Below are 13,679 nucleotides of genomic sequence, written 5' to 3'. Positions count from 1 at the left end.
AAACCTTCAGCGGCCCCTCGCTGGGTTCGGGTTTGCAGGTGCTGCCCAGGAGATCAATAACTACACCTGAGCCTCGTGAGCTCCGCTGGAGAAGACCTCCTTGCTGCATGTTTATTTGGTTGTGCACTCCACATATTTAAACACAAATCCATTCATGCTTTTCATTACTGATACTCTGATACCCAAATGTTCATTGTTGCTTTTTATATAAAGAAATTCCCCTTTCTTTAAAATAAAAAAAAGTACAGAACTCTCATAAGCTTAGAAAGGTTAGATAATTAGTTAATAAGGATTTCACTTTCTTTTTTTTGTCTGATTATCAGCTGGTACTCAGTACTGATCCAATAGTTTGGCAATCCACGAAAAAGAAACAGGAAAAAAAACAAAGAAAAACAACTGATTTCCAAATTGCAAACAGTAGGAGCTTCATTTCCATTTACTCAGCCAGTGCTGCCAACTCCTCCGTAAGGAAAGTAGCTATTGGCTTTACAATTTGTGCATAATTGTAATGGATGCTGTAAGCGAGAAGAATGAAGTCATGAGAGAGATAAAAAGGGAGTACAAAACACATACATATATTTAGAACTACAAATAAACTTTCTTTTGGTCGATTCTTTGTTTTTTTTAGAGTCACGATTCCAACCCTCCTCTGTCCTGAATATAGGCCAGTGCACCAGCGCAGCACCACTGAATATTACATTACATTAATTTGAATGATACATGAACAATAATTTATCACAGTGCAGGATCAGCCAGTTTGGATTCGTGCCCAATTCTTTTGCCGTCTGGATGCGGAGAGATGAACGTCTCCAGCTGTGACTGCTGTACGGGAGAGGGAACCACAGCAGCACCGGCTGCTCGCTGAGAAGAGCGAGCACGATACCAGACTTCGTTAGACTCTACAAAAGTCTTTAATGACACGTGAAAAAAAGTTGCTACATTTGTCGCTCGTCACTTTTTTGATAAAAAAAAAAGTCTAGAGGGGTTTGAAAACTCAAAGTCGCTAAGTTTGCAACACGGACTGCCGTCAAGTCAGTGGCTACAAGTGCTGCTCCAGGTGAAAGGTTACACCTTCTCCCTGCCTGACCGAAACTGCAATTGTTAACAATGAAGCCTATTGATAGACAATTAATAAATAATGTGTATAATTATCAATTATCCCGATTTCCAATCACATGATCGGATAGGGAGAACACTTGTACAAAATATGTCTCTTTAATGTGCAAAATTCGAATAAATGTTTGGATCATAAAAATAAAAGAATGTCTTTAAAGAAGAAAAAGATATTGATGATAGTTGATAATATCATGATTACAATCTTAATACAGAAAAAATTGTCAATACAGTCTTGAAAATAAATGCAATGCAGTTGAAAAAAAAGAGCATTGCTTTCTGAAGTAAACAAAAGTACAAAAGGAATACATATGACTTCTAGCTATTGTGTAAAAAGGTAGAGAAATGCGTATGCTGGTGCTGGCTTTTCCTCCCTGGACTGCCGTCTTCTCCCCCTGAACCATTAACAGACCTGCCAAGCCAGGCACGGTTTAGGTAATGAGTGCAATATGCTCAGGACTATAACCTGTCAGTCATGACGTTTTGAGCCAAAACGACACTGCTGACGGTAATGTAAAAGTTGTGGAAGCGGAGAGGGCTCTACACCGACAGGAAGACTCAGAAGTAATGCATTTAATTCATTTGCACTGGCAGACAGAGGGCCGGATTCGAACATCTACTCCAACAGACAGTTAATCAAGGTCAACGCATCTTTGGGGCTCAGACCCTGCAGGGGTGCACAGACAGAGGCTGCTGTAGATTTTTAATCTGATGACTCTGACTTGGATTATAACAGGTCATGCCCTGGATGCAGACTTGGCTGAGCCGCCCATCAATAAAGTATTAGGTTTAACGTCGGACAGAGAAAATTAATGGGTTATCGCACTATTTGTGTCCTCCATAACTCGAACACAAATCGGCACGGAGTCTACGACCTCATGACAGACTCGCTGAAGCGCTAATGTTTACTGATAAGCTTTGAGGTCTGGTTTGGGATTTCGAGATGTCTTGATTATTGATCCGGATACCAGATCCCCTTCAGACTGTTAACAAGCACTAACGACACAGTTTCAACAGCCCACGAACTGGTAATACTCCTCCGGTTAAATAAGAACTTTGGAGATTTTAAATGGACTTGTAGTTTACTGAACAAAAATGAATAAAATAAATGAAAGTAATTTAAAAGGGAATGAGTAAATAGGATGGAAGAAACCCTCAAGGAATTATGAGGGAGAATAAAGCTATAATTCAATGGGAAAAAAAGACTGAAAAATCATATCAAAGTCTTTTATGCCAAATTAAATGTCAATTATGTTCATTTGTTTAAAAAAAAAAGAAAGAAAATAATTCCAGTATATGACTTATATAAAGGCACTGGTAACAACAGGAAACTTTTCAAAGCTAAAAGTAAAGAAAAAAGAAAAGAGTGAAAGACAAAATCACTTGAAAAGGATTGAATCGTGTTTCATTTAGCACAAGTGGGAAATAAAAGAAATATTGAGGGAGTTCATTAAAAATGCATTTTGAAGATTAATTTATGCAACTGGATGGGATAAATGATAGAACATGATAAAAAGTACAATATTAGGAGGACAAACGTACACCCTTTTGTTTCAAGCAGTTCAGTTCTTTCATGGCGGTTGTTGTTTTGTTTCAGCTGTCGTCTAGTCTGGGCTTTTCTCCTCAACATATTGCCCCATAAATCATTTGCTAAATCATTTTGATGGTACTTGGCTTCATTTCAAGTCTTTCCATTGGTCAATTTTTTCTCTTGCAACCAAGTTTCCCCTCGCCAAACTAAATCTGCCTGGTGTGCACGACTGAGCAGCAGCGCGGGCCGTCTTACCTCGGCCGTTGAGGGTGAGGTTGAGGTTGCACTCGCTGCGGCCGTTCAGCGTGAGGGCGCACTCGCTGCGGGTGTTCAGCGTGTGGTTGTGCGTGTCCATAAAGGACAGAGCCTCGTCACAGTTGGTGCCCTGCTCCGTGTAGCTCTTGTCCATGGAGTTGACCATCACCGTCATCTCCTGACGGGTGCTGTTCAGTGTCTCCTTTCGCTTCTTGGCCAATTTCCTTCACGGATGGAAAAACAAATGAAACAAACAATCAGTCAAAAATCAGCGATCACAATGCTTGAGTTGATCTGATCTGAAGACGGCAGCCGTTACTCATCAACCTAATGAGACGGCCGAGCTAATGAACCCTCGGTTTGAGCCACATTAGGTTTTATTAGGCACCAGATGTCTTTTCAAGCAGAGAAATCCTGGTCCTCGAGGAGGAGGAAAGGTGTGACAGTCTAACCCAGATACATCAGCAGCCCAGATGATTTAAAATTAGCTTTCGTATTTTATAGTGGAAGAACTAGAGTTGTGAACACTGAACACTGAAATGTCAACCTGCTTTTATTGACCTACTTCAAGCTGATGTGTTGGAGCATACAAGCAATCTGTCCTTGATCAAACACCATGAAAGTACAGCGCTCGGGACAAAACGCACCCACAACAGAAGCACGCAGGAATACAATCAGCAAACTGATTCTTCTTCTGAAAAGGCTGAAAAGCCCTTATTATTGACTACTGAAAAAATAGATAATCATTTGCTAATCGTCTTCCTGTGTGAGGTTCTGCATGATCAAGTGTGGACATTCCTTACTTGAGTGCTGTTGGACTTCAAAGTCTTGTATGGGGCACTTGTATGTATTTGTATTGCTGGGTTCACACCAGCACATGATTCTACTGATCACATTATATTGTCTTCATATTGATAATTTTTAAATAATTTACATAATCCAAGCATAAACATCATTATTGATTCCATTGGCTGCCACTACAATTTTATATAAATATACAGCAAAATAGCTGGAAATTTTGGAAAAAAAGCCTCAAAAAGTCAGAGCTTCTGAGATTAAACATAAATCTCAAATTCTTACTGTATCAAACACTCTATTTGAAAGCCTTTTTTAAAGCCTTTTGAATCTCAGCACAGATGATGCAAATCTGAGGCGTAACGCCTGCACCCAATGGCCGGATCAAATTTTACCTTCCAGTTGGGTTTAGCGACAGGGGAATATGCTGCTTTTTAGCCCAAAGGCAGAGTATTATCACCAGTATTGACACTTTGAAGAGACACAACCATGAAGGAAAATACCCATGTTTAAACAGTTTTAGCTCGTCATGTTTATCTGTTTGTGAAGTCCTGCTAATCTGGTTGAACCGCCATAGAAGTGATGGGACTGACTTATTTCAAAATAAAAGATGCTACATATTTACTTTTTTTTCTTGGAAATTCGTGAGTTTCATTCATTCATTAAACCTAGCCATCCATTTAAAGTAATATATTTTTGTCCTTTTTTCCCCCCCCCAGTCATGATTTCTTTTATGTCCATGTGTTTGGGAGCAATGCTGGTTGTAGAAGCTGATGTCTGCATGAAAGAAGCAGCCACAATATTGCTCTGTTCATGTGAAGATTACTACCGTATTTTCTGGACTATAAGCCGCTACTTTTTTCATAGGTTTTGAACCATGCGGCTTATACAAAGGTGCGGCTATTCTGTGGATTTTTCTTCCACTGCTAGGGGGAGTGCTAACCAGAATTAGAATAAAAACTAAGACAAAATAAATGCAAAGAAGAATACGCTACTTCTTCTTTAGCAGATAGAAGTAGAAGCAGATTTCAAACAGATAAATAGATGAATAAATACCGGTTATTTTCTCTTGGTTCTGTCCAGTTTTAATCAGCAAAGTTGCCGCCGTGTTAAAAGACACTGTTAGGAAAGATCTATTTAGGTACAAACATGTACATCATTTACAGTTCAAAATCCTTCTGTACATGTAGTAAATATCTAATCTAACAACAGAAATATCTGCGGCTTGCATATCTTTTTTTCTAAATAGAGCGGATGCGGCTTATATATCTTTTTTTTATTGTTTTTTTTAAAATAGAGCTGATGCGGCTTATATACAGGTGCGGCTTATAGTCCCGAAAATACGGTATTTAAGTTTGCTGCTCTAACATGTGTCCCGTATACAGCATTTCTAGTGACAACTCTGATCTAGATTAAAAATGTCCACAAACCAACCACGTAGGCCTTTGAAACCACATACTGTACCCTGTGCATGACTGAAAAAGCATCTGTTGCTTGATGCACCCCATGGTCACATGGTGTTAGTCATCACTCGGTTTGTTGGCATAACCCAAAGCTGGTTTTGGAAATGTCCCCCGTCCAGATATTTCTACACACAGTGCACTCCTTAAAATACTGCACCTTGCATAGGCTACTACATTTTGCTAAAATCACTACATCACACTAGTTTAGTGCACAATTACAACAATGGCCATGGACTTAGCCGATCCCTCAACCTGTAAAATACGAGTAGCTTTAGCAGCGGGGCAGTTTTTTTCCCCTCTGGGTCCCACTGAGCATGAAAGCCCTGGTCCACAAAAAATGCAAGCAGAGTTTATTTTGGAGCTCAGCTGCATAAAATCTGTGTCAACTTACTCACAGCAGATTAGCCTGGCAGGAAGTTAGAAACATAAATGGCTTAAAAAAATCCATCAATTTTCAAAATAAAACTGCATGAGTAGCTTTTGATGGATTGATCAATGTTACTTTGAATCATTTAATGTCGGCCTTGATGGGTTGTTTTGGACCTTTTATTTGAGTGGTCATCTTTTTTTATGTACAGGACTGTCTCAGAAAATTTGAATATTGTGATAAAGTTCTTTATTTTCTGTAATGCAATTAAAAAAACAAAAATGTCATACATTCTGGATTCATTACAAATCAACTGAAATATTGCAAGCCTTTTATTATTTTAATATTGCTGATCATGGCTTACAGTTTAAGATTAAGATTCCCAGAATATTCAAATTTTTTGAGATATGATATTTGAGTTTTCTTAAACTGTAAGCCATGATCAGCAATATTAAAATAATAAAAGGCTTGCAATATTTCAGTTGATTTGTAATGAATCCAGAATATATGACATTTTTGCATTACAGAAAATAAAGACAGTCCTGTATATTATCAGAAAGGACATGATATGGAGAGAAATGCATATCTAAAGGAGCGGGTTACCCTGTGAATCTCACATGACCTTGAAACCTTGGGGTAAACTCGTAATCCCAGCTGAGCAGACTGCTCTTGTAAACACGCGGCTTCTGAAACGTGCCGAGAACAGAACATAACCGCTGCACAGTGCTGGTGGAACCCAAGTTTTAGTCTGACTTTTACAATTCATTCAAGTCAAATACTTGAAGACTTTAAAACTGAATGCTACAAAACTGAATGCTAACTAGTTTTTCCTGCTTCTGATTGTGCTGCGGTTGATCTTGACCTTTGACATCCTGGAGGAAGAACTTCCTTTCTCATTCCTCATAAAACAAAATGCAGTGTACCAGTGCCGTGATCAGCTAACTTAGTTGGTTTTACATAGTTTAGACTAACAAAAAAACAAAACATCAAACAAACCCAACAGCTTGTGTGGGAACATAGAGCAGCAATAAGCTCACGTGATGCCACTGCGCCGTAGCCAGAGGAGAGAGCAGGATAAGAATTAACTATGGCAGCCCTCACACTGATCCTTACACTTTGTTCGTCTCTGCATGACCCCTCTCACTATTTGAACTGGAGTCTCGCACACGGACAACTGCTGTCTAATGATGCACTCCTGCTGCTTTGTTTTCTCAAATCTCTTCTGTTTATTCAATTTTGATGCCGTCTCTTGCCATATGGCAACAGGCTCCCGCTGCACTCCAGCAGTCATTTGCTGCGGAGGCCGCGACGTGAGGCTAATGGCGGCTCGATTCTTCAGAAAGCAAAGAGACAAATTACCGCCGTTTTTTTGTATGCTGGACCCACTTTTTGTCTTTAATCTGCAATTAGAGGTTGGGAACAAAATGGCAATGTTGTCTCTTTTTATCCATTATAGTGTCATAATGTGAAAACGGAGTGAAAACGGGAGGGGCAGCTGTGCATACCCCGGGCTATATGAAGACTGATTCTGCACTGGGTGCACTCTTGTAAAAGACTATTAAGAACAACTACAATCCCGGTTTTAATGCTCTTTCACTGCTCTCATTTCTTCGTCTACAAAGACTTGGAGTTCCGGTTTCCTGGCTTGTGTGACAGTTGAGGCGAGAGCTTTTAAGATAAACGAGGCTGCACACACACCAATGCCAAAAAGTAAGGAAAGCACCAGCAATACTGGGATGTTTGCAAAGCACCGTGGGTGTTAGATGAAGATTAATTGGCATGCTATTCTCTACTCATTTGTAAGAAGGGAAAATATATAACGATAGATGACTATAATGCAGAGTTTGATATGCTGAGAGAGTCTGGAAGAAGAAGTGCACAGTAGAGTGTTTGTGTGTGTTGATGAATGTGCCCATTTATATCATCCCTTGATACTAAGTCTAAAGCTGTTCATATAAGATTTAAACAAGAAATTTACAGGAGTGATTCCTTGCAGGTATGCCTGAGGAGAGGATCAAATTTTTTCAGCATTAAAAATGCATACTGTATGAGGAGAATGAAATGAATGAGAGAGGCATATGTTAAAGTGAAGACTGAGCAAATACTCCAGGTAACTATTATTATCCCTCATTAGAGACCGAATGCTGCACAGTACATGACAGGCATGGTATATCTAGGATCCAAGCAAGCAAAGCTCTTAACTCAGTAAGTTCATGTATAAAAAAAAAGAAAAAGAAGAGGATGTTGCGTGCATTGTGAGGCAGAATACCACCATGTCTTTTTGGTGGGAGTCAACACTGCTGTAACTCCTAAAAAAAAAAAAGCTTCAAAAGCTAAATCTCAGCATGGTGGGCTTCATTTCAGCACCACAGCAACCTAAACCTTGTGGCATTGTCACAAACACAGATTTATGAGGACAGCCACAAACACCATCAGTGGCGTATATGTCTTTTATTTGATAAATATCCAGCTGGGAGGGGAAACAGAAGCATCTTTGATTAACCCAGTGAAGGCTTATCTTTGTTTTTTTTGCAAAAAGCAACATCTATCTTTAAATCTGTGTTTCATAAGGTCATGTTATACCATCTCATTTAGCAGAAACTTTGGCCTGTATTAAAAATGGTTATCTGTCTTGTGTCTATTTACAAGACTATGTAAATAATATGCTTTATTTCATTTAAAAATGGTTAAATAATTGTGTTTTTACATCATCTTTTGTCAGAGCAGAGTAAAGCAAGCAGCAGTATAAGGAGTTTCAGATTGTATTACATGTACATGTGCATGGTTTGACGCCTCACCGCGGTGGTTTAAAACCGCTGGAGGCTGTAGAGACAACCAACCATGCTTTTTGACTGGCAGGTTCCTTCTTTGCAGCTTGAGAACTGGTCTTTACTTTTTCATTCTTTTTTTTCACAAAGCAATGCAAAGCCTCGGACCCACAATTTAATAAAGAACTCAATGACATCACTGATTTGAAAAAGCAAAAATGTTGCATGTTTTGGAACCAGGAATTGACACTACTGTGCTTTGATTTCCACTTGTTTATCAATGTGGGATGAATGATTTAAGCTTTGTCAAAGTTTTTCTCCTGGAATTAAATAAACACCTTTGAATGCACAGTTGGAGGGTGAAGGCAGAGTGAAGAAAGGATCTCCAGGAAATCTTTATACCACAATCGCTGTGTGAAAGTGGCGAATGACTCCACCAACGCTTCATCACTCGCTTGCAGGTCTTCACCTGATCCAACACAAATGCTGAGGTTACTACTGAGCTAATTCACCCACAGGTAAGGAAAATAAGATCCTGATGCTATTGGGTGTCGGGTTCTGAAAAACTGTGTTGTGCAGCTGGCAAACATATTCTGCTTCATTTTTCATTTGTCCTTACAGATGCAGAAGGTCCCTCACCTTTGCAAGGATTTGATTATTGTTCCAGTGCAAAAGTCTTAAGAATCAAAAGGAACTTAATGATTTTAGACCAGTGGCTTTTACCTCCCTGGTCAGGAAGACCTTTGAGAAACACTTTGTTGGACGCTGTACAGGACACATTGAACCCTCTCCAGTTTGCAAATAAGCCTGGTCAAGGTGTAGGAGGTGCTTTAGGGACATTTTTGAACATGGTTTTTAAATCTGGTGGAGATCAATTTCTGTAGCTCGTCTTCTTTTAATTGCTTTCTCCTCTGCTTTTAACTGCAACCGACCATACATTTTAGCAGACAGAGTCAACATTGATGTTGGACTGATGTGCTGCATGGTGGCATTTTTAACAATGGGGTCACAGTGTGGGATAGTCTTTGAGGTTTCATCAGATATCCTCTTTCTTCTACTGGGTCTCCTCAGGGCTGTGTCCTATCACCTATTTTATTTGTCTTATATACTAGCGAATGTCGCAGGTGCCACATTGTAAAATTTGCAGACGATTTTGTTATTGCATCCCTCCTCAACCGGGACACCTCTGAACATGTGTCTGTTCCTAGTAATTTTATTCAACGTAGTGAATCAATTATCTTTTGTACAGGTTAATATGGAAAAAACTAAAAATGTGTATTGATTTTAAAAAACATCCGACTCTCCTCTCTCCTGCGATGCTGAAGAATCAGGGTTGTTGAAGTAGTGCAGTAGTACAAATATCTCTAATCAACAGCAAACTGTGTCTTGAGCCCCGGTACGTGAGGTGTGCAAGAAAGCACACCAGCGTTTGCATTTTTATCATAAACTTTGCAGTTGTAATCTCAAATGCACTGTTATGGGAATGTTTTAGTTTCTTCTGTTTCCTGGCAGGGTTCACTTTCTGTTAAACTGAAAATTCGTCTGCAGGGTGTTGTTAAGATTTGCAGCTAAATTGCTGGAATACCTCCTGCTGATCGCCATGAACTATACAAGGTTGGATGATTGAATAAAGGCCAAGCAGTTCTGGCTGATCCGAGCCATCCTCAGTGGAGTGATGCTGCCTTCAGGTCGCAGATACATTTTACTGAAGTGCTGAGCAGAAAGTTTTAAAACTTAATTTCTTTCTGCTGCAATCAGACTGCTCATTAATGCTCTTTAATATTTACTTACATAGTAATTAGTTATTGTTGTATTTATTTATTTGCATTATTTACTGATGTATGCGTGTATTACTGGCTTTGAAACAAATTGCCCTTCAGGGATAATAAAAAAAAGATACATTGAACAGATGTTCTCACCAGGAACCAGTCCTGAGGAAGAAGATTTACAGCTCGTATATGAAGAGCAATTTATTCAATATGGTGCTCTAAAAGAAAGACATAATATAAGAAAGATAACATTCTCAACTAGAGGATAAATGGATGGTGGTCTGAGATGAGGTTTCTGTTCTTCATATGCCCAGGTTCCAGATCTCCACTACAGATGCTTTCACAGTCACTATCATTTTCTGCAGGTTGTTGCGCTGTTCAGATTACATGACTCACTCTGTCGTAATTGTATTTCTTGAAGTGTGATGTTCACACTACATGATCACAGTACACGATCTGACTGTGATTTTGCCACCCAGAAGCCCAGCAAACCACACTTTGACAATAAAATACATGTGGGTAATGAGAGAGTAACTGGATTGGGAGGATTACTTTAAAAATGTAACCTGGGACAATTACAAGTTCCCTGTTAAAAATGTAATCAGTAACCTACTCCAAGTACTACAATAAAAAAAGTAATGTATGAGATTACTTTTCGTTACTTTTGGATTACTTCAATTGTAAATGGGCAAATAAAGCCAAGAGCGAAGATGTGTGATCTGCTGAGTGTATTTAAACATCTTTAAACAGCATACACAAAATACTGTTTTTGTTTACCTGAGAAAATGTACAGTGGTGGTCCACGTAGCAAAGTTGACAGTTACTCACAAGTTAGCAGGCTAACCAAACTTCAGCATACTGGGTTCAGGTGTATTTCAGTAAAAGTGTCGTTGTACCTGCGCTTCTTTGAGTTAACCTGAATTATGGTTCTGCGTTAAATCGACGCAGAGCCTACGCCGTAATGTACGCGGCGACGCGCAACGTACAGTGTGCGTCGCCGCGTACCCTACGGCGTAGGCTCTGCGTTGGTGTAACGCGGAACCATAAATCAGCCTTTAGACATTCAGTCCCTGGGTGCTGACAGCACTTTAACTGCTGGAAGGCGCCGAAATGTTGTTTGTCTTCTCTGATTTAAATACAAAGACATATATACGTATGTACATACAGTACATAGGATGGGTCGGATGGGTCGGATGGGTCTTCGGACATGACACAAAAATAAAAATTCATTCATTCATTCATTCATTCATTCATTCGTACAGTATCTGACCGGTTGCGGGAGAAACTCGCCTTCGCTGGCTGGAAACTGCGGCTTCGTTTTGTATTTATGTCAGAGCTATGAGCAGCGGACGGTGGTATCCATGACAACACGAGGTCCTTTCACGTGTTGCTCTGCCGTAAAGTGCTGTGAAGTGTCACAATGCGTGTGCGCGGCACATAGGTAAGCTGCATTGTCATGTATCCCGTTTGATTTTTAAAAGTAATCCCACTCAATAACCCCCATTTTTATCAAATATATACGGAAGAGTATTAGGGCCAGGCAAGAGAAAAAAAATGTGAGAGTAGAAGATTTTTTCTATTGTGCACTTCGAGAAAAAAGACGAAATGTCGAGAAAAAAGTCAAAATGTCGAGATTGATGTTGAAATACAATTTCCTTTTTTCCTCAACATTTTGACTTTTTTCTCGACATTTCGACTTTTTTCCCGAAATTATACTTCAACATTAATCTCGACTTTTCGACTTTTTCCTCGACATTTCGAACTTTTTCTTAAAATTTCGACTTTTTTCTCAACATTTCTACTTTTTTCTCGACATTTCTACTTTTTCTCAACATTTCGACTTTTTTCTCCACATTTCGACTTTTTCCTCGAAGTGCATAATGAAAAAAAAAATCTTCCTCCTCTAAAATATTATTTTAATTTTTCTCCTGTCTGGCCCTAATAATCTTCCGTAAATATACCATTAACAAGACTACATATTTTTTTTTCTGTACTGAAACGCAAAACAGTTCCTGATTACTTAACGCCGTTACATGTAATTATAATAACCCGTCACTCCCGACCCCGGAGAGCAACAAGTGGTGCAACATGTGTAATGACTTGTTCATAATAAGACAGAACGACGGACACTGGTGGTAGGGGTTGTCTGTGCACCGGGGAGAGTTTAAGATGAGTATAAATAAATACATTTTAAACACCGCTCCTCCAAATATTTAGCATGCTAGATATCTGTGGACTGTCTGAAACGGCTCTGCGGGGAGTTGGCCAGCATCTTTGAGTTTCTCACACGTAATGAGTGGATACTGACAACGACTGCAGATCACTTCAACCAGTCATCAGAACTGCTTAAAATGTGAAAGCAGCCTACATTTCATGAAATCTGATATCGTGGTTTTATGTCTGATCTTGTGCTACATATTTATCGTCTTAATGAAGAAAATAATGCTGATGAGTAAATACTGTAAATAATATTTTGAATTACTTTCGATTTTTGTCTCTAATTTGCTGCCTTTCAGAGTAATATGTTAAGATTTAATTCAATAATAGCTAAGTGTACAGTATATTATATAATGACTATACATAGATAATTCAAGTTTAAGTTGAAAGTTGTGATGTACTATATGCTGGGCAGCCTCTTTTTTTACTGTAACTATACTGAAAAAACAAGTTGAAACCGGCTCGTATCAGTCTATTAATGGGTGATTTGTTGGTTGTGTTGTCTTCTAGCGGATTAATTAGTGTTCTGGTGCCAAGACATTATTCCTTTGTATAAAGAATTACAGAGTAACTTTCTTCTGAGCTTGATAACAAGAATATGATTGAATTAAAGCAACTTCTTACAGTTCTGCTATTGAACTGACATGCTATAAGTAGTACTAATGTAACCAAGAGAGTGACAAATAATTCAATTTTAACCATATTTCTGGATATAATTGACATCCCTCTCATTATTTCTTATATTTTCACTCAAAACATACCAGTAATCCTGGTCACACAAGTGCTCATACAAAGAACTGTATTTTAGTCATCTTTTTCATCACTGAAACATTTCTGTGTTCGTGTTATTCCAGTTCTCTTTCAGACGGAGCCGACACTGCAAGCGACACAACGCCTGAAAATGAATCCTTGACACCAGATCCTTCCATGCTTGACATCTCCTTGGCCTGCTCGAGGTGCTCGCCGTCTTCCCTCCTCATAAGCATGCAGCACATGTAGGTGCAAAACTCTACCAGGCTTGTACCAATTAACGTGATTCTTGTTGAATGTTCGACGAAGGTATAATGAAGGTGTTTGCCCCGAGCACTTTGTGTTTTACATTTTACATTTAGTAGGTCTCTCTCCTTGACACAGAGTGCAGTGGGACTCATTATTACAAATGATAAAGAATTGCGATAATGATTCAAATATAAGTATGCGCATTCATTTTTTACCATTTTTTTTTATCAAAAAAGAAAACAAAAAAAAGAAAACTATGTAGTGATGGAGGTTTTTCAAAAATGCTCCAAATGCCAATTGAATTACACCTCATTTATTGTCCTAAATGTTTGATTTAATCATGGCAGAAACCATAGCATGCCCTTTTATTTTGTTCAAAATGTTATTTTATTTTAGTAAAAA

The 13,679-nt window shown here is 38.9% G+C and overlaps 1 protein-coding gene across 4 annotated transcripts in view; it reads right to left on the bottom strand.

The window, feature by feature from the left end:
* The window catches only part of LOC133452448 (receptor-type tyrosine-protein phosphatase mu-like), a 217,197-nt gene that overhangs the window by 55,154 nt on the left and 148,364 nt on the right, over positions 1-13,679 (bottom strand). For all 4 annotated transcript variants that reach the window (XM_061731758.1, XM_061731760.1, XM_061731759.1 and 1 more), the window contains one exon: positions 2,900-3,123. In XM_061731758.1, coding sequence (XP_061587742.1) covers positions 2,900-3,123 — 224 coding nt within the window. The remainder of the gene's footprint in view (positions 1-2,899; positions 3,124-13,679) is intronic.

This window comes from Cololabis saira, chromosome 10 (genome assembly GCF_033807715.1).
Source record: "Cololabis saira isolate AMF1-May2022 chromosome 10, fColSai1.1, whole genome shotgun sequence".
Taxonomy (NCBI): domain Eukaryota; kingdom Metazoa; phylum Chordata; class Actinopteri; order Beloniformes; family Belonidae; genus Cololabis; species Cololabis saira.
The sequence above is the reverse complement of the archived record's forward strand: the minus strand, read 5'-3'. Positions and strand labels throughout refer to the sequence as shown.